Source organism: Microtus oregoni, unplaced genomic scaffold (genome assembly GCF_018167655.1).
Source record: "Microtus oregoni isolate MIOR12 unplaced genomic scaffold, Mior012 000058F_ref0000040, whole genome shotgun sequence".
NCBI lineage: Eukaryota > Metazoa > Chordata > Mammalia > Rodentia > Cricetidae > Microtus > Microtus oregoni.
This window is the reverse complement of record NW_024543834.1, coordinates 5,434,649-5,456,328: the sequence shown is the minus strand read 5'-3', so window position 1 is coordinate 5,456,328 and position 21,680 is coordinate 5,434,649. Positions and strand designations below refer to the sequence as shown.

The 21,680-nt window shown below is 47.5% G+C and overlaps 1 protein-coding gene across 1 annotated transcript; it reads right to left on the bottom strand.

Annotated features, from left to right (window-relative positions):
* Nucleotides 1-1,122: 1,122 nt before the first annotated feature.
* Nucleotides 1,123-6,917, bottom strand: Mycn (MYCN proto-oncogene, bHLH transcription factor). The gene is made up of 3 exons (XM_041639413.1): nucleotides 6,745-6,917; nucleotides 4,687-5,576; nucleotides 1,123-2,631 (listed from the first exon to the last, which is right to left on the bottom strand). The coding sequence occupies exons 2-3, from the start codon at nucleotides 5,468-5,470 to the stop codon at nucleotides 2,027-2,029; spliced, it is 1,389 nt and encodes a 462-aa protein (XP_041495347.1). The 5' UTR covers nucleotides 5,471-5,576; nucleotides 6,745-6,917; the 3' UTR covers nucleotides 1,123-2,026.
* Between the last annotated feature and the right edge of the window lie 14,763 nt (nucleotides 6,918-21,680).

Here is a 21,680-nt window from a genome sequence, read left to right as displayed (position 1 = left end):
TCCCAGAAATCAGCAAAACAAGAACACAGTAGAAATTTCAGCTCAATGCCTTCCGTTCTGTTCTATTTCTTTTTACATACTAGAATTCTAGTTTACATACTAGGGCACACTCAGGCCCCCTTTGGGGGAGACACAAACAGAGCAATTCACTTGACTGAGGTGTGCAATTAATCTAAGGTCATGTAACTTTCCTTTCATTTGGTTCCTGGGTATACAGATGAGGTTCTGAGGTTGGGGGGTGGGGCTTGTAGATCTGTTGGGTAGAACCTTCATAAAGGGTTACTACTTTCCAGTTTGGGATTGGGGACTAGGTAAAGGGCATTTTGCCCAATTTTCGCCTTGTCACACCATCAGAGAAGCTAGGCAGTGCCACAACCCCACAGCAACCATTAAAACAGCATATGTATCACCCAGAATAATGACCCCAATGGCTAACCTCACACCTGTCTGTCCAAGAAGGCATCAGACAAACCACTGTGTTCAGCTCCTCCTGGGGAATCTTTATGTATTAGCTAGCTCCTCTCAAAGAAAACTATTCTCTATTAAAATGTAAAAATCACCTACCAACAAGGCAAGTATCGGTGTAATATACAGGCAAGTTCAATCACTTGCCAGTTTTACAGCTTATTCCAAATTTTGAGTTGGTATCCACATCTCACCTAAAATGATTTAAGAATCAATGTACATGAAAGGGGCTTTGATAAGTGGACATGATTGGCACACAGCTATAATCCCAGCATTTAGGAGAGAAAGGCTATTCAAGCTCATCCTAGGTTCCAGACCATAAGATTCTTGAAGAGCTCTCAAAAAACAGAAGGACTCTAGGGTTAAAAGCACTTGCTGCTTTTGCAGAGGACCCGTGTTTGGTTCCTCACCTTTAACTCCAAATCCAGGGCACACTCACTCAAAATAGCTTTCAAGGGCTTTCACAACACCGATTGATTATTATCCCACAGGTTAGGACAGTTATCTTAATGTTAACTATCTGAAGAAGTGGTTGCTAACCTGTAGAACCCAAAAATCCATCTCCTTCTACCAGGTGGGAATAGCACCCTCCCCCACCAGAATCCCACAAAGGCCCAGAAGTCCACCTAGGAAGGAAAACAGAGACTCGCATCATTTAACTGCTATTTATTTTCATAAACATGAGGTATTTCAAAGTGCTATAAGGTGCAGCACTAAATATATACATTTTGAAGAAATTAAACACAGAACTTTGCCATTTTTACCCAGTTCTATGCACCAAACATGAACAAATACAGTAACAAGGAAGAAACAGGCTAGGAAAAAAAAAAGGAATATATATATAGTAAAATTTCTTTACAAAAGTTTCTTAGTTCAAAAAGTGATAAAGTAATATCTACTCAAAACTTTCACAACTCATTTTCATACGAAAATATAAGTATCAAATTTAGTTATGTATCAGCATCATATTAAAGTATACAGGCCGTGTAGGAATTAGTACAGTACATAACAGATTAACAATATATTTGTATACAAAACATGCTCCTCAAACATTGAGGTATTCTTACAGTACTTAGGTGTGAACTTCCAGTCTAATACTGGCCGCAAGAGCCACCTCTCATTACCCAGGACGTATACAAAAGGCGGTGTATCAATGGTATTTACACAAGTGTTCCCAGGGGCATCAAATGGCAAACCCCCTTCTGTGGCGTCTGCTGGAACTTAAGCACCATTGTAAAAAGAAGGAATGACTGTTTGGAAGCTTGGACCAGAACAAGGTGACTTCACAGCCTCCTGAAGCTCCCAACTGTCCCGGAACTTCCATGGCTGTCACCAGGTGATGTGGAGGAGGAAACAAGCCACCCAGCATCCCAGAACTCAGTTTCCCCACCCCCACCCCCAAGGTCATGGCAGAACCCCGTGTCCTGCCCCCTACTCAGATCCAAACTCGACAGGAGAACGATTTGAAAGTAAACCAACATTCTTAATGTCAACACAATGTTTGTTAAAAAAAAAAAATCAAAATGTGCAAAGTGGCAGTGACTGTCCGTGTGAGAAGCGTTTAGCAAGTCCGAGCATGTTCGATCTTCTTTAGCAGCTGCTGCTGCCTGGCCTGCAGTTTCTCCTTTTCCAGCAGGAGCTGGTGCTCGTTGGCCTGCAGGGCATGGACGTACTCGGTGGCTTTTTTCAAGATGACCACCTTGGCAGCCTTCTCGTTCTTCACCAGCTCAGGCACATGGTCCCTGAGCGTCAGGAAGCTGGAGCGCAGGTCGTTGCGGCGCTGGCGCTCCAGGATGTTGTGGTTGCGGCGTCGCTCGCTGTCCTCCGAGTCCGAGTTTCGGGGGCTCAAGTTCTTAGCTTTCGCCGGGACAACATTCTTGAGGGGGCGTGGAGAAGTCTCGCTCTTGAGTTTCTTCTGCGGTGGTGCGTCCTCGCTCTCAACATAGGGTGAGGGCGCTGCGTAATTGTGCTGCTGGTGGATGGGAACACAGCGCTTGAGGATCAGCTCGCCAGCCTGTGCTCGCCCCACACCCAGAGCTGAGGTCTTGGGACGCACAGTAATGGTGAAGGTGGTGACAGCCTTGTTATTAGAGGAGGAGCGTCTCTTCTCCACGGTGACCACATCTATTTCCTCCTCTTCATCTTCCTCGTCGTCATCTTCATCATCTTTAAGGTAAAAAAAATTCAGGTAAAACATTAATATACACACCATTATTTGGGTCTAGGGACAGAACCTAGATAGGTTTGGACAAGATGCGCACACACACACACACACACACACACACACACACACACAGAGAGAGAGAAAATATTCCTTCCCCAGGTTTCTATTCTCAATTTCTACGGAAGGCTTTAGCAAGTGAGGTGGGGCCAGCAGAACACTTACCTAGCATGGAAGGACAACCCCCAAAACCCTCCACAAGTTAGATCCCTGGTGTCAAAAATAAGACCAAAAAACTTTGACCAGGTGGCAGAACTCCAAGAACCTGGGTTTGAGTCACAAGAAACAATTGGCAGCGGGATTCTGCAAACGGTTAATCTTCCTCCATCCTCAGTTTCCCCAGCTATTCAATGGGGGTAATAGCACAGCGTTTGAGTTTGGCAGACAATATGTAGGCTTGGCGACAGATGCTCTGTAATAGGAGCTTTTAGCATAATCACCAGCCAGTCTGCCCCATGGATTTATTTATACACACTTCCACAGCCACCCTTCAGACTGGAGGCTCCTCATTTGGTGAAAACACATGGCTGCGTTTGATTTTTCCATCCTTAAACTCGAGGAACAATTTCATTGACTACGAATAAACAACCTTTGCTCCAGGAGCTCTACTCAGGAAGCAGTTTTTCATCTCGGCAAAGATCAAATCTCAATTACAAAGCTCTAATCCACAGTAGCTACACCTCATCCCAACGGGAGCAGCGCCCAAGCAGCAACAAAAAAATCCTGTTTTCTGACTCCTCGTTTACGCGCATGCTAGGAGAGAAAATTACGGTTTTAAAAAACTGCAAGCATGAAAATCAAAACATCTTCTGCTTGATCTAGCTAGGACCGGAAAGCTGAACAATTGGGAGGTTTCTTCTGAAGCCGAAATGTTAGGCTGTTCCAGTCTGTGGGTCCCTTTAAGTCAGTGTTTTGGTTTTCAGCCAAGAAGACAGCTGTTGGAAGGAAGTGTTTCCTCACCGAAAGCTGTCAAGGCACAGACATTAAAGGGACAGAGCCCTTTCAAAGTGCAGGCTTATCACCAAGTTTCCTCCCAGGAGCCTCAGCACGATCCCCCTCACAGCCCAGAAGGAAATTTAGACTTTTTATTGTGAAAAACACTGGCTTTCAAGGTCTAAAAGGAGGGTTAGTTACAGCTCCAAGGACAAGGGCACACAGGATTTAAATTGTTTGTGGTGCTTCCCCCACCACCTTCCGAAGAAGACCCAGATAAACGCTCACAATAGAACCGCTGAAGGCTTGCAGGTTGTGTACATTCCTAAGGAGGGGCTGCGGAAGGGACCCGCCCTCACCTTCAAGGGCACTGGGCTGGCGAATACAACTCAAACTCAATTAGGTCAGAAATTCCAACTAGGAAACGCAACTGGACCAGCCCTCACTCAAAACCGGAAAGAGGATCCCTGAAAATGTACACAACCACTAATGCACTTGCTGCCAGCTGCTGAAGTGTGTGTGTGTGGGGGGGAGTGCCCCCACCACCAGGTCTTTCTGATCCTGACTTGCGTCAGGCACAACGCCGCCTGCTGGCCACGCACCAAGCGCAAATAGCCCACCACCCACGGAGGGCCCACAGTCCTGGAGGTGGAGGAGGGGAGGAATGGAAGCTAAGGCATTCTCCTAACTTTTGGAAGCCTAAGTGGGATTGTGCACAGCCCTCATCTTTTGGGAAATCTTTCCCCTTCCCTGTCCTGGACTAGAGGGACCTTTCCAACGCACTTAACAGGTTTCACCCTAGTTAGCTTTCCGAGCCAACATCCTGATTGTGCTGGCCACCAACTTTTCCCACGGTGAGGGCAAGCCTAGAGCAAGGATTTCGGAAATTTAAGGGAAGGTATAGCTGGTGCTTCCAGACTCTGTCCGGGAGAGGTGAATAAAATAGGACCACCGGCACGAACCTACGATAACAAAGGGACCGCAGTCTCCCCGACACGACACACACTCCCCGCACCTCCTGCCCCAGGATCCCAAGGAGGCAACAAGGACCCTGAACCAGGCTTTACCTGAGTCGCTCAAGGTGTCCTCTCCGGAGGTACTGAGGGCCTTATGCTCGCCACTGTTGGCTGGACGGCCGCCTGCACGAGCAGGAGCGGCCACCGGGGCAGCAGCCGGAGCAGACACAGTAGTGACCACAGCGCTGGTCGCAGGGGCACTGATGGGGGCAGCGGACACTGGTGCCGGCTCACGCTTGTTCACTGGGAAGGGGAAGACCACGGCGGGGTCCACGCACTCCGCAGCCGGGTGGGAGAGATCGGTGGGCAGGGTGGCCCCGGTGCGGCCAGCACTCGCCGTCCCATTAAGGGCACGGCCCCCGGGGCTGCTGGCACTCACTCCCGGAGCCGGGCAGGCTGTGCCGGCGCCCGGGGGCCCGTGGCCGTGCTGCAGCTTCTCGTTCACCGCACGCTCCAGCTTCTCGCGGGCGGAAAAGCCGCTCCACATACAGTCCTGAAGGATGACCGGGTTAGGGGTGAGACTACTCAGTCCCCCCAGACCGAATGCATCCTCTTCTGCTGGGTTGCCCCACAGATCGGCCTCCGGCAGCAGCATCTCCGTAGCCCAATTCGAGGGCTCCGGGCTGTGCTCTGGGAAGGCGCGGCTGGGCGACAACGGGGGCGTGGGCAGCAGCTCAAACTTCTTCCAGATGTCCTCCCCCGGTGGGGTCGAATCGGGACCGCCGAAGTAGAAGTCATCTTCGTCCGGATAGAAGCAGGGCTGCAGTGAGTCAAACTCGAGGTCTGGGTTCTTGCAGATCATCCCCGGCATGGTGGACGCGGTGCAGCTGGGCATCTGTTCGCCTCCCGGGCGGTGACTGACCACTTTCCTCTCCGCTCTTTTTAATGTGGGGGAGTGCTTCCTTCCCGTGGGGAGCACAGAGTCGCGCCAACCTCCAACACTACAACCAACAGACAGACCAAGAGAGAATGAGCCAAGGGGGGTGGAATGGTGGGGACAGGCAGTGCCCCCCCAATCTCGCCTACAAGCTTCCCAGCCTTTCCCACTGCTCGAGGTGGAGGAAGTTGAGCCTCTCCTCCACTCCCTCCTTTTGTGTACAAGCTGTCTAAGACTGTGGGTGGGAGGGGGCTTGCAGATGCAGGGGGTGGTGTGGCTCCGCAACTTTGGAAACTGCCGTTTCATTCACACAAGGCACTGCCTGGGGGAGGGGGGGCAGTTCAAGCTGCAGATCCCAGCTCTTACTAGCACCATAGCCCCTCTTGCAATAGTGCAGGACCCAACTGCTCAAAGGAAGTCCAGCTACCGGGCACGAGACGGCACTACCTTCCATTTTTGCAGAAATAAGATGCGGGAGCACAAACGCTAACGGGGTTCTGGAAACTTTATTAATTATTAAGGGCCTTTCTCCAAACAGACCAACAACAGACACTTACATATAATCCCCTTCCATACAACGCCTTAATTCTGGCAGATACCCTTGGTGCTCATCTTCTACCTATATCCTATTTTGACCCTTTGCAATTTCCTCCCTTTGGAACCCCCAGTCTCTTCCACCGAAAAGAGGCTGAACCCCCATTTCTAAGAATGGTGCATGGGCGCCCGCGCGATGAGGGTCGCCGGAGAGAATCGCGTCCCCTAAGCTGGAGCAGCCGTGACCTACATTATCACTCAGCGTCCTAGCTTCGCCTAACCCCTTTTCCTTCCTTCCCGCGGCACCTTTTGGAGAACGCCAGCTTCGGGTGGGGACGCACCGGCTCCCAGTCAGCTCACACTAAGACAAATCTTGTAGAGCCTGGCGAATTTCTTTTCGCTAAAGCTATCTCTCTGCCCGGGCCGGGGCTGTAAAAAGGATTAGGGCGGGTCTCTTCCAGCCAGGGTGCCTACGGGTGCTGAATTAGCTTTTCAGGGAAAGCCCCCAGATGGTTTTGTTTCAAAAGCAGACAAGGTGTGTGTCCCCCACACACTAAAAAAAAATAAAATATAATATAAAAAAAGAAAAAACCCGGCATATTTGGGCGCCGGGTGCAGAGCCCGGTTCAGGGGCTCGCCTAGGCGCAGCGCTCCGGCGTTCCCCCGGCGCTCGGAGCTTTACAAGTACCGCTTCTTACCTCCCGCAGACTGCCGGGGATCCGGAGGCGACTCGGCTCTGGGGTCTCCGGGTGGGCTGAGGGGGCGGCGGCGGGAGGGGGTTGTCCTCGGGCGGCTGCAGTGTGTGCGCGCTTACGCCTGGCTAGCGCTCGTTCAGCTCCAACCCAGTTCCCAGGAGCCCCCCGCATCCACCCAGCGCGTCCAGACAGATGACTGTCACTGGCTGCGCTTTGAAGCTCGGGGGATATTATTAACTGAAAAAAATCTGACACACCCGGGGGGCGGGGAGAGAAGGGGGCTGTGGCGCAGACGAGGGGGAGGGAGAAAGGCAGAGGCAAGCGCTTTTACCCCGCCCTCTTGATTTCCATAAAAATCAGGGGAGGCGCCAAAGCCTTTCGCGCCAAAAGCCATTTGCTTTTTTTTTCCTTCCTTTTTGCAGACTGCAGGCTGCAAAGCTGGGAAACCCGGGGCGTGCTCCTCCCGCCCTTTTGGACCCCCGGGCTTGCATCCGACGCACTCAGCGAGCCAGCTGCGCGCAGAGCGGTGTTGCGCAGCACCCACCCCATGGACCTGGGCATTACTTGGCTTTCCTTTTTCTTTTTTTTAAACCTCTGGTTGTGTGCTGGGGGGCGTGGAGGGGGGGGAGGTTTCTAGCCTGGTCCCTGCTTGCACTGCCTTTGTGTGTGTGTGTGTGTGTGTGTGTGTGTGTGTGTGTGTGCAAGCTGAGCTCCAGGCCAAAGTCGAACAAGGCTGGCTGAGGGACTGTTCGTGTGTGATCTCGAAAGGAGACTGGAGTGCAAAATGGGAGGCCGAGGACGCGCCCACGTAGGAATGAGACCGCAGGAGGTTTCTAGTTTCAAATTGAAAGGAAGGGGCGCCCCCCTTGTTTGAAAATAAATAAGTGCGGGCTACGAGGGTGGCGCCGCATCGCTTTCTTCGGCCGAAGGCGACACCTCGCGGAGACGGAGAGAAAGCGGAGTCGCACCGCTGGGCCTCGAAGTGGGGCCACCCCCGCGAGATAGTTAGCGAATCCTCGGTACCGCGGGAGGGGTTGTGAAACGCTAGGAGACTCGTCCCCCACCTTTCCGAAGCCAGCGTTCACTAAAATTCCGGACAACTGGACTCGGTGCAAGCAGAAGGAACTACACAGTCCACATCGCCCAAAGTACCTCTCAGTAAACCTTGAGTTCACATTGAAGGCATCAAGGAAAGCCACCATCAACTTGGCTTCTTTGTGTCCCCGTTGCCTCACCAAGCGGTGTTAACAGAAAAAGCGTGACATCTTATTAAGACCTGACGGGGTGTATGCATTTTTCATTCACCCCGTGGGGGGCATTTCCCTCCCTCCCGTCTCACTTCCGTTCAGGCAAACATTCTATTTCTTTCCGAAATGATGGGGTTAAAAATAACCGCTCCTGTCCCCCAAAACTTTCCAATAATGGCCCAGGCCTCCTGTGGCGCCTCTTTCACTGCCACATTCCCAGTGGGGTGCGATTCACTCTTAAAAAACATTCCCTTAAGCTTGTTTGTGGGGAAGCTTCTCCATTTCCCTCTAAATTGGAAATGACACCCCTCACTCACCTCCACTGAGGAAGAAGAGAATGCTAGTGAATCAAGTTCAAAATGCTGTGTATTAGCATGTGTGAAGGTTTTCCCATCTGCCCCTGAATGCCTACATAATTCTGGGGACCAAGGCAGATTCTAGGAAGTAGCCCATGAATGGGGGGCGGGGAGATCTCCCTTTCGAGCTCCTTTATTATTTGGATCACATATGTAAAAAGCCATTTACCCTTGCAAAAGCCTTTAACACTCTCATTTCCACACCCCTGGCCTTTTCCATTCCAAGCCCTCCCATGGCATTCTCCCCCAGGTGTTGGCTTTCTGAAACCTTTGCCTCTGTTTGTAATTAGACGTACACAGCAGGAGCTATAAGGTAAGTGCTCCTGGATGTTGATGGAGGAGGGTGTCACTGAAAGGGACCCTTTAAGGAAGCCAGATCTGGCAGGTTAGTTTTGTTTATTAGAGACACAGCGGGAGAGAGATAGGTGTGACTCCAGAACTAGCTCTTTTTAAATTCTTGTTTCTCTTTTTGTTGTTGTTGTTTGCTGGCTTGTGTGTGTTTGGGGGGGGGGGGGCTTTCTGTTTTTGAAATGGGGTCTCGTAGAACCCAAGATTGCTTCAAACTCCTTGTTTTAGCAAGGATGACCTTGAACTCCTCCTGATCCTCTTGCCATTACCCAAATTCTAGGTGTACCAGCCTGTGCCTTCACATGTGGCTTCCAGAATCTTCTTCAGAACCTCAGCACCAGATGCATAAAGGGCACTTAGACATGGCTGCCTGAACTCCCTCAAGGAGCAGAAGGACTAGGAAAACAGGCCAAGACTGCCCAGTTAGTATGGATAAAAGTCTTCCCTCTTCACCGTTAAAAGATAGGACGTTTCAGAAAAGAGAGACCAGGGAGAATGACCTGGTTACTCTGCATGCCTCTGAGCAAATCGTTTATCTTTCTTGGGCCTTAATCTCGAATCTCCTGCTCTTAAGGCAAACCAGCAATTACTGAAATTACCAGCAAGTCTGAATCTGAAGGTTAGAAGAATGATAAAAGTCAGCAAGTATTTATTGGTACCTTCATTGGCAGGTAGAAAGATAAAAGACTGTTCATGGAGAAAAATTACCTAATAGCCCTTCTTGGTGGACTCACCGAGAAGCCCAGCCATTCCTCTTACAGGAAGCACTCGAAGTTTTCAAGGGACACACATAAACGAAAGGAGTCCTTGGCAGGCTTCGAAGCCAAGGCTTAGTCCCACGGCTTGAGACCCAACAAGGATCAGGATGCTTCGTGGATCTCACCTACAACAGGAGGGTAAAAGGTTTCTCATAGCTAGGAGCATCTTACTGGGTCCTAACTTTCCCTGTCTAAATAAAGGTATAGTCTTTTGTGATGGTGCATACTTAACACTTCAGCATTCTGGGGCTGGGTCAGGAAGACTGGGAGTTGAAAGCCAGCCTGGGCTATTCCCAAGATCCTGTCCCAACAAAACAAAACACAGCCCTGCAAAGTTTGCTTATTAAATAATTTTTTAAATCCCTGGGAACAGGCTGCCAAGATGGCTCAGCGGCTAAGGGTGTTGGCTGCCATGTCTAAATACCTCAGTTCGGTCTCCAGGTGGAAGAGAAAACAGATTCCCGCACATTGTCCTCTGACCTCTACAGGCATTTTAGTGCCATATGGGTCACGCATATACACATTCTCAATTTAAAAAAAAAACACTGCTGATTATTTGGATTAATTGTCCGTTCATTTCTTATAAAGGTTTGAGGAAAGAGGAGGTGGAAGATGAGGGAGTGTTATATGGGAAAAAAGAGGAGGAAGAGGAGAAAAAAAATTGCCATTCTGTATTTGTATTGCACACAAAAAGTAAACTATGAAAATAGTTCAGATTTAAGATTTAATTGCAAGAAGTAAAACTACCAAAGAAGATAGATTCAGAATAGGAAATACACTTCATTAAATAGAAATGTATGGGAGTCTCACAAAATATGAGGCTTGAAGAAAGGGCAGATGACAGAAACGCATGCAGTGTCCTCGAGCTACCTGGGGTTCTGAGGAGCTGAGGGAAGGAAACCTGGGCTGGTAACGCCGTCTTCTCAGACCGATAAAGTCTCAGGTATTATTAATGCTGTCTGGAAGCGGCCCACAGAGTAGGTCACGGAAAGTCTACCTTGGCTGGGTGTCACAGAATTAATCTCCACTGGGAGATAAGAAGCCTGGCGAGTAGATTGAGAACAGCTGAGTTACCTTTGGAGGATGTCTTTATGGAGATAAGGGCTACGCAGAACAAGCTGTGCCTACACTTGCAATTTACCGCTCCATTACCCTTGAGTTCATCCACACTCAAGAGTGTCATATTTGGGATGGTACTTCCCAAGTGCCCTCAGAAGTCAGGACTGTACTCCCAGTGCATGAGGGCTCCTCTAAACCGAGTGATGGTGGGGAAGCAGTCAGAGAGAAATCTTCCAGGAGATGAACAGGTAATTTGCCAAACAGGAAATGAAAAGTGAGTACAGCCGTGAGAGGTACAAATTCCCCAGAGTCCAGACAACACAAATGAAATCTCAAGACTAGCAGTTCGGGTCTAGCGTATTGTCTCCAACTGATGGTGAGGCTGGAGAGTGGGAGATAGAAACCCTTTCCTGTGCCGTTGGTGCATCTGCCCCAAGAGGAGAAATAATTCCACTCTCAAACTCACCCAATAAGCGATAATAAAGCCAGGGCTCTTGAAACGGGTCAGTGGGTAAATGCGCCTGTTGCCAAGCCTAGCACCTTGAGCTTGATCCCTGGGTCCTACATTGTGGAAGGAGAAAATTAAAGTTGTCCCATCCCCAACAAAATAGATAAAAATATAATGTAAACTAGTTTTTTAAAAAACTGAGGATGGTGGAACCTATGTGTGACATCAGCACTTGGGAGAGAAAATCTGGAGGATACTCAAGTTTAGGCTAGTGTGCTGTCTATAGCTAGATCCCGTCTCAAAAACAAAAAACAAAACAAAAAACAAACTGAGTCTAGGTTAGTGGCAAACACCTTCAGTAGCAATACTCAGCATTGGGGAGGCAGAAGTACATAGATCTTTGTAAATCTGAGGTTAGTCTAGTCTATACACTGAGATATATCCTAGAAGAGAGAGAGAGAGAGAGAGAGAGAGAGAGAGATCATCAAGAATAAGCACTGCCCCAAAGTTGTCAACAGCAAAAATGCTGTGAGACTTCTCAGTGCCTATCAGCAAGCTAGGTGCTTTGCCTAAAATCCTAACACTAGAAAAGCTGGCTCCAAAGAAATGCAAATTTGGTGTCATACTGAGCTTACTACTAAGACCAGCTTAGGTTATATATAGTGACTGGAAGGTTAACCTGGGTGGTGTAGCAAAATCCCATCTCAAAACAAAAGCTATATACCTGTGAGTGTGTGTGTGTGTGTGTGTGTGTGTGCGCGCGCGCGCGCGCGCGCACACACACACACACACACACACCACACACTGGTGTGCTGGGCCCAGAAAGATGTCTTATTGGGTAAAGCACTTATAAGCCTAGCGACCTGAGTACAATTCCCTGGGGCTTACGTGGTGGAAGGAGAGAACCAACTCCCACAAATTGTCCTTTGATTTCTGTAGGCAAGCTGTGGTGTGAGTGTGATGCCCCTCCCCTCCATTAATAAAGGTATTTCCTCAGGGCCAGCAATCTACGGTACAGTATATTTTAACTGTGCCTTTTAACAATGCTTGCCAGAGATAGCAAGCTCTACTTCCTAGCAAGTCCCACAGACTTGGGGATGAACAGCAGATACTCTCCCCTACACTGTGCTGTCAAGCTATGGTGTTTGCTAAATTTTGAGTTATAGTTCTTTGTTTTTAAGTATGCATATACCTACATATCATACTTATATTTTTTTGATGCTGGGAATTGGACCTAAGGGCCTTCTTCATGCTAAGTCAATACATGCTCCATTACTGAGCTGCTCCCAGTCACTTAAACAAAAACAAAAACCACTTGTAATGGATTTATTGGGATACACACCACTTAAATCAAAAGGCATGGGTAGGGGCTGGAGAGATGGCTCAGCAGTTAAGACCACTAAGTCACTCTTCATGAGGAATTGGGTTTTAATTTCTAGTACCCACATGGCAGCTTATAATTGCCTGTAATTCCAGTTCCATGGAATCCTATGTAAATGATAATAATTATTATTGTTATTTGAAAAGAAGCAAGTATAATAAACCGGCCAATTTAATACAGTCACTAAAAAGAAAACACGCCACACATACTATAACTCCGAAACTCTCTATGACTAGAGAAGACTGGTTAGATGGCTCGGTGGATGAGGCCACGGGCCACCAAGCCTGACATCCTGAGTTTGATCTCAGGATCCAGATAGTGGAAGAAGAGAAACAACTCCAGCAAGGTGTCCTCTGACCCCCAAAAACATACCAGGCCACACACAGTCCCCATAACACACCCGCAATAAATAAATGTTATTAAGAATAAACGGGCAAGGAGTAAGGCATGGGTCAATGTGTCTGGCGTCTGAAATATATGTGTCTTTCTATCTGTCTATAATATCTGCTATGGTTAGATTAATTATGAATGCCACACACACTAGCCTTGTCTGGGAAGAGAGTTGCAACGAGAGGTTGTCTAGATCAGGCTGGCCTGTGGGCCTGTCTGCGAGTGATTGCTTTAATTGACGTGGAGAGACCTACCGCAATGTGGGTGGCACCATTCCCTAAGCAGAGGTTCCTTAACTGTATGAGTGGAGAGGGTGCGCTGGAAGGTAAGCACGCGTGCATCCATTTTCTCTCTGCTCTTGGCTATGGAAGGATCAACTGGTTGAACTTCTTGCTGCCCTCGTCTTCCCTGCTGTGTTGGACTGTACCATGGAATTGTGACCTAAGTCCGATTCTCACCTAAGCGGATGTTTGGGGTGTTTTGTTTTGTTTCGAATATAATAAAACCAAACTGTTATGTATGTGTGAGGGTAGGAAAAGGCTTCTCTTGGTGTAATCTTTTCACAATGGTGGGGTTAGTAGTAGATGTAAACATTTTTTAATGATTTTCAAAATATCTATGTTATGTGTACGTCTTGTCTGTTGGTTTCTGCTACATGAGTGCAAAGGACCACGAAGGACAGAAAAGGGCACGGATCCCTTGGATCTGGAGTTACAGGTAGTTGTGAGCCACCTGATGAGGGTATGGGGAACTGAGCTTGGATTCCCTTCAAGAGCAGAATGCACTCTTAACCCTTGACCCATTTCTTTCCAGTCCCTCTAAGTTTAATTATTTTTCAAAAAAAAAAAAACTTACTTGCATAGTTAATTATTTATGTGAAGCAAAGGGTCCCTTCACAAAGCTTAATCTCACCCTTAAGTCTGTTTTTCTCACTCAGATTTATTGTTATTCTCTCTGACTACCTGCCACTGAACTCAATGTTGAGGGTTCAGAGAGGTTGAGATGAGGCAAAATTAGCTGGTGGTCGAATATGCATCAACAAGGAGAGCACAGCCAAGTAAAGTATATAATGTTAGAGTGTGTTGGTTTGAATAGGAATGGTCCCCATAGACTCGTGTCTGAATGCTTGGCCCACAGGGAATGGCACTATGAGGAGGTATGCCCTCATTGGAGTAGGTGTGGCCTTGTTGGAGGAAGTGTGCCACTGTGGCGGTAGGCTTTGAGGTTTCATATGCTCAAGCCAAGCCCAGTATGGCACACAGTCTCCTTTTGCTGCCTGTGGTCAAGATGTAGAACCTCAGCTACCTCTCCGGCACCATGCCAACCTGCATGCCTCCATGTTTCCCACCATGATGATAATAGACTGAACCTCTGTGCTATAACCCAGACCCAATAAATGTTTTCCTTTATAAGGTTGCAGTATCTCTTCTTAGCAATAGAAACCCAAACTAAGGCACAGAGGTTTTCCAAACTAGGTGCATATTTTTGGTTATTGGAGACTGGAGGAAAATTTCAAAGCCAGCATTGAGAGAATTTGGGGGGGGGGGTGGCAGTAGTGTTGGCTGGGTGGTGAGTAGGTTGGTGGTGAGTGGGTGGGTGAGGGGTTGTATTGGTTACAGCATCCTTAATGCTGGTTCTATCCTGAGTTGTAAGGCAGCCCCAACACCAAGACTTGGCTCTGCATCCTCCAAAGGCCAACGACACAGCCCAGCAATATAATGAGAAACAGACAGAAGAGGAGTCACATTGGGAAGAGGAACAGATAAAGAGGTCCAGTGTCCCCCCACCTCCCAACCGCCCAGTTCATCTTTGAGGTCCTGACAGGTTTAGGATTGAACGGAAGGACAGTGGTCAATGTGTTTCCACGCATCATTGCACCGTCATTGTGTCAGCTCCAGTTTCTCTTGTAAAGTGGCCTAACAATTTGTAAGGACTGTGTGGGACCAGGGAACCCACTGCCTTGAAGATAAGAGCTCTCTCCAGCTAGAACCAGACCTGAGGCTTTTCCTTCCTTTAGCATGACACTGCTAGGGGAATTGAGGAGACACACGTGTCTCTTTAGAATACGCTGGGTTGAGGACAGGACACCCTAAAATGTGGCATTTAGTGTGCTGAGCAATTTGCACTAAGAAACAAGATCTTACTGATTTTCTCCCCCTGCCCTCCCAACTTACTCCAAATCCCCTTTACCCACCTTAGGCAAGATTCTTCTGGATGAATCTAATTACCTGGGACCCCTCTCCTGGACCTTCATCATGAGGGAGACTGGATTACATCACTGTGATGGTAAATACCACACCCCCACTGTGGTTATAGGCTCTTACTTGTTCATAGGGCCCATTCATCCTCCTGTTCCCCCAGCCATCCTTTATTCTCTACCAAGGTGTCAGTTTCTTCTCTTCACTGGAAAAGTCTGTAAGCTTCATAATTTCACTGGCTCGTTGGCCTTTCATAATCTGATCTTGTGATTTTCCCAAGCACACTCTAAACTGCAAGCAAGCAAGCCTGTTATCTCCTTGAATTGAGCTAATATCAGTTTATTTTATAGACCTAGTCATTTGGCTTTCAGAGGATGAAAGGAATTAAAATATAAAGAAAAAAACAACACCAACAAAATCCCTCCAGTCCTATCTTCATTCATTTTATGGATTTAAAAGTGGCAGAGTCCAGCCTGCTATGTACTCAAGGGCCCTGTTTCCTGAACGGTAGCTTTAAGAGACACCCCCCACCTCCACACACAGTGAAGCCTTTTCTCTCAACCTCAGAACATTCCAGATACTTGGGAAGAAGGCAGAGACAAGAGGGTAGGCACTGTGGAAAGCTAAGTGATTGGATGGCAATTTTGTTGGAGGGCTGGAATTTCTATATCCTCATTTTCCTGAAGCTAAAAGTTAAAAGATGTCCCTGGAGACAGGCAGCTTTTGGAGGTGAGGGTGGGGGTGCAGGGTGGCCCCGCAGCCTTTATGTATGTGTGGAGAGCCTCAGGCTCTCCTCTGGTTATGAGAGCACCAGAAAAGGTTATTATGCTCTTGGTACCCATCTCCCGTAGAGATCCTAGAGGGCTACAAGCAATTCTGATTCCAGATCTGGACTTCCAATCTCTTTCTCGAAATCTCCCGGGAGGAACAGCCCGCCTCCACCTGTGTTCCTTATGCGATTATTCCCCTGGTGCTTTCGCAGGATCTGGTCCAGCTTGGTCTGTCCTGTTTTCTCTTCCAGAGGTCAGCACGTTAGATGTCCAATCCCACCCAAGGCTTCTTGCTGACTTCACTCCCCAGCACTCCAGGCTGGATATGGGACCCCTTCCCTGGAGAGATGACTCAGGCCCTCAGAGGAATAGGATGGAATTGGTAGAACCGGCTTGGGAACCTTCCAGCTGTTTTCTGAGTTTTGGTCATGATTGATGATCGGTATCAGTGACTCCTTCAGTTCATCCCAGAAACTGTGGCTTCTGGCCCAGGAACCCTTTCTCTTTCTTCTCTGCTTATTCAAATTCTTTTTTCAGAGCTCAGCCCGAGGCTCTTCTCTTCTCCAGCCTTGCTGTCTTTTCTCCCACATCTAACTCTGCTATTACCTTTATCATTGGGTTCAAGAATGTGTAGCTCCCTTCACAGGACCTACGGTTCCGAGCCTTTGAGCCCTCTACCTCCTTCCTGCCTTGGCGTCTTCTACCCTAGCCACAGAAGCAAATGGTGGGTGGCAAGAACCCAGACCTGAAATCTTGGATCATCACAATGTACTTTTGTGTTATTTATTTGATTGTTTTTAGTATTAGTGATGGAACCCGGGACCTTGCACATAGCAGATGCCGGGCAAGATTTCCACCACTGAGCCCTTATTTCTTCATTTTTAAATTAGTAACTGATGAGAATCAGAACCCCTGATTTGGCTGCCTCCTTCCCTCCGTTCCAGTCCTAGTCCTCCGGCAGGGTCACCAGGAAGCCTATCCCAGAATTCAGCTGTGACTGCAACAATCGTCTGCAATGCTTCTGTATAAAAGCTACTGGCTAGGAATCCACTCTCCAGCCAGGATCTCTCCCGGGCTGCACTCCTTCTTAATGCCAAGTAACCTTAGACCTCGACCTGAAACAAGAAATACAAAGTGTAATCTGGTAACACAAGCAGGAGACCACAGGAACCAGGACTCGAGTTCTTCGAGCCTAGATTGGAGTCTTATTTTTGAAAAATCAATCATGAGTCATTTAGCATCTCTTGTCCTCAGTTTTTCTGGTTTCATCCATGGGAAACATGACCCCACCCCCACCCCAACTCCTGCATGTTTTCCTACCACAGAAGGGAGATGGAATTCTGAGCGGAAAGTTTTTGCCCATTTTGGGTTTCCATAACAAAACACCTGAAACTGAGTACTTTGTGTAGGAAAGAACTCAGTTTCCCCACTTGTGGTTTTTTTCCTTCCAAGAGGGAAGGGCCGCAGCTATTGCTACCTTACTGTCAGGAAAATCCTTTGGAAGTGAAGGACATCACAGGCTAAGAGAAAAGGGGTGAGTGGCTGTGTAACCCAGTAAAACTCATTTTTATAGCAGACATACTTTTGAGATAATCTATTAACTCACTAATCTATTAAGTCATCTATTAATGAGGTAATCTATTAGCCCATCAATGGATCAATCCATTCATGAGGCCAGAGCATTAATCACCTCTTAAAAATATGGTTCTCTTCTTAATAGCTCATAATAGGGATTAAAATTTCATGTGAGTATTATGGTTGAATATTTCCTAAATGCCCATGTGTTAAAGACACAATCCTAAGGGTGGCACTGCTGAAAAATTTAAGGTATCTTAGGAATCTTAGGTGGTCCTTGGGTCACTTCAAAGGAAACTTTGGGGTCCTGGACATCTTTGCTTTTTCTCCCTCTCTAAGAGATGGACAGTGCCACATGTTAACCGTTGTCTTCTGGTATCACCACCACTGCTGCCCCTAACGCCATGAGCCAAAATAAACCTTTCTCTTTATAAAGTTGATTGCCTCTGGCATTTTCTTATGCGACAGAAATCTGCCAGCAACCTCGGCGCTGTGAAGTGGAGCTGTTCGTGACAGCGCTCCTTGTGGTGTGGAGGAATGGCCTGGAGGACCTGAGGAGAGGAAGTCTGGAATAGTAGAGGTGAGTGAGTCTAATTGATTGTCATTAAGGCTTTATTGGTTGCTTTTCTGTTGTTGTGATAAAGCACCGTGACCAGGACAACATACTGAAGGAAGAGTTTATGTGACTTATAGTCCCAGACGGTTAGGAATCTATCCTGGAAAGAGTCATGGCAGCTAGCAGCAGGCATGGTGCCAAGGGCAAGAAGTTGAGCCCATGTCTTCAAATACAAGCATGAAGCAGAGAAAGCAAACTGCAAGCAGCCGGAGGCTTTAAACTCTCAAAGCCTACCCCCAGTGACTATTTCCTATGTCAAGATAATGCCTCTTAAACCTCACCAAATTGTGTTACCAATGAGAGACCAAGTGCTTAAATATTGAGCCTGTGGGGGCATTCCCATTCAAACCACTGAAGAGCTCATGGGAATGTGGACAGTAAAGGTTGTGCTGATGAGAGTTTAGATGAAAATGTGGTCTTTAGGAGGGACTCAAATGAAGTCCATCTTTGTTACAATGTGGCAAAGAATTGGAAGGCTAATCATCCATGCCCCAAGACTTGGCTGGAGGTCAAATTGAAAGTTGATCCATTCCTTTTCACACTGAGGATCTTTCAAGGAAACAAACAAACAAACATGAATGTTACAAACATATCACCAGCTACCTTTAGCCAGTCCCAGAGAGCAACAAAAACAGAAAGAGTTGAGACAGACACAGTGCAGTCACGTGTGTGGGTGCCTTTGCTAATGAAAAGAGGTAATGTGCTCTACCCTGGACTAAAAGGAGAGCATCTCAGAAATCATATATATGTGGTCTGAATGAGAATGGCCTTATAGACTAAGTGTTTGAATGACTGCTTCACCAGCTTGTGGAACAGAGGATTAGAGGGTGTGGCCTTGTTGGGGGAACTGTATCATTAGGGAGTGGGCTTTGAGATTCCAAAAAGCCCATACCATTTCAGGTTAGTTCTCTCTCTCTCTCTCTCTCTCTCTCTCTCTCTCTCTCTCTCTCTCTCCCCCCCCCCCACCCCCCATGCTTGTGGATTGCATGTTAAGTTCTCAGATGCTGCTTCAGGGCTATACCCACCTACCCGCTGCCATTGTGATGCCATGATGGCCATGGGTCATGGACTCTCATCCTCTGGAACTGTGAGTCTCTAATTAAATGCTTTGTTTTTATACATTTCTTTGGTTGTGGTGTTCTGTTACACCAATACAAAAGCACAAGACACTACATTAGCAGAGGGGCTGAGCTGATGTGTTTATATGTTTTCAAGGGTGAATTGTTTCAGCGCATCACTCAAAGTGGTACAGTTTACCCATCATTGCCTCAAGGTTTGTTTCTCTGTGGTCAGCCTACAAAACACCCAGAGGCCACATCAGCAGAGGCTACAGATTCAAGCCTGCTGATCTGCAGCATGTTCTGGGCGCAGATCTGATGTCATCTGCATGACAAAACCATGGCCGGTTTTGTAGACATATAGAACATGAGTGTAATGAAATCGTGCCAGCTTCTTCTAAGATTTGAAGGAAAGACTGAACAACTGGGAAGTCTAATGTAGGACTGGAATCTCTGCAAACGACTACAACAGAGGGATGCTTGGGACCGACCCTACAATGGAGACCCTGGAAGACAGAGCTAAGAAGAGCCTTCTACACCTACCTCCCAAGGGGAACTGCGGGCACCATGAAAAACCTGCCCAACACAGAGCCTGGGATGCTAAATCTTCGTTATCAACTTGACTAGACTTAGGACTCATGGGAACACACTTCTGGGTGTGTCTATGATAGGGTTTCTACAGGAGAGGGATAGTCCTCCCTGAATGTGGGCAGCAGTGTTGGTGGGGCAGGGCTCTGGACTGAAAAAAAAGAGAAAAGGATCTGAATGGCAGAATTCATCTTCCTTTGCTTTCAGATTGAGGAGGAAGGGTAAACAGACACCTCTCGCTCTAGCAGCCATACCTTCTCTTCCATGATAGACTGGATGCCTTAGAACTGTGAGCCAGAGCCAGTCTTTTCCCCCTTATGTTGCTTGTTTTCTGGTGACAATGAGAAAAGTGAGTAACACAGAAAATCGGTGCTGAGACGTGAGGCTGTTGCTGTGATAAGCCTGTGCTGTTCATGGCTTTTGGTCTACAGGAGGAATGTTGAGTTTGGGGACATGGACTAGAGAAACTACAGAATGCTGTAAATAGAACTTAATGAGTCACCGTAGTGCGAGTCCAGAAGACCAAAATGCCGAGAGAAAAGCAGAGAGTAGAGGCTCAGTCATGAGGTTTCAGGGGCAACGAGAACCTATTGTGAATGAATGGACTATAGGTCATTCACGTTGTATTCTAGCAATGACTACGGCTTCACTCTCTCTTTGTCCTGAGAACCTGAAAGAGACTGGTTTAACAAATCGTGGACTAAATGTTTTGGTGTAGGAAATTTTTAAGCTAGCATAACATTCTGGTTGTGGCATGGTTACTGCTTGCTGCTCTTTCTCAATTATGCTGCAAGAGAGAGCAGAAAGACATGAAAATGAGTGATTTGGTGAGGAAAGCATGGGGAGCAAGTGTAAGGTTGCAGAAGAGGAGGGAGCAGACAGGGCAGCTGTGTTTGGTGAAGAGATTCACGACATTAAAGTGACATTGTGAGCTCTTGACTGCACAATGAGCTCTCACTGCCCAACAGGAAAGGTGCCCCGCCCCCTACAAAACCCAACCCACTTGAGACGCTAACTTGTAAAATATACATTAGAAAGGAGAGAGCCCAAACTGAGACTGCTACCTCAGGGCTTCTCTACTGGAAACAACCGCCCAGGAAAACACGCCCGAGAATTAGAACCTCAGAGTCCCAGCAACCTCTGCAACCATGGTCTAGGAGATTAGGTGAAGGCACTGGTGATGCCAGAGTGAGGAGGTCCTGGAGACTCGCATCCAGGTTCCAGGACATCCCTCAAGACAGGCACAGCTGATCTTCTGCACAGAGGTCCTGTGAGGCCACTGTGTAGCAATGCGAAAGGAGAAACGAAGATGGAGGAGATGCCAGGATTATGGGACAATAATGTGTCTCTCTCATTCTATGTATGATTGGTGCCTACGACTAGGCCCATGGCCCACTATTAGATAAATAACAAAGCCACTTGTTACTATACAGTATCAGTCACACAAAAACTATCCCTGATCATTTCTAATCCTTTAATGGTCTTATTTGGATTATGCTGTCTTCTATCTGCCATTCGAGATGAGAAAATCAGAGGTCAGGCTGAAATTTTCAATCAAACTTAGAGAAGTTTGACTTCTCTAAAACCTGTCTTTAAGAGGGGCTCTGCAAGGGGAGTGTTTGCTTGCTCATCTGTTTCTTTTCAGAAATAGTCTTGTGCTTACTCCTCCTGCCTCGGCTGCACAATTCATTGTCTTATCCATACTTTATCATGATTATCAGTTTTCTTTTCCTGCCTTCCTTCCTCTGTTTCTTTCTTCCTGAGCTAGCTTTAATCTGGCTGTGTAGTAGAGCATAACTCTTTTCAAGACAGGGTTTCTCTGTGCACCAGCTCTGGCTTTCCTAGGACTCTCTTTACAGACCAGACTGGCCTCGACCTCGAACTCACAGAGTTCCACCTGTTTCTACCTCCTAAGTGCTGCAATCAAAGGCAGGAGCTACCACTGCCCAGAGTGTAGTTTTAAGTCTCGGATCCTCCTGTCTCTACCTCTCGACTGTTAGGATGACTGGCACATACCACCACAAATAATTTTTTCAACACTGGGACTGGAACCCAAGGCTTCACACTACTAGATAAACTCTAGCAACGGCATTGTATCCGCTGCTGAGGACCAGATTTCAAATGAATAAAATTGTAAGCATCAGCAA

Bases quoted from the DNA above. Each gene is read 5' to 3' on its own strand.
- Mycn (XM_041639413.1), bottom strand. From the start codon at position 5,470: ATGCCCAGCTGCACCGCGTCCACCATGCCGGGGATGATCTGCAAGAAC. The intron at 2,632-4,686 runs GTAAAGCCTGGT...TTTACCTTAAAG, and splicing joins GGACACCTTGAGCGACTCAG to ATGATGAAGATGACGACGAG.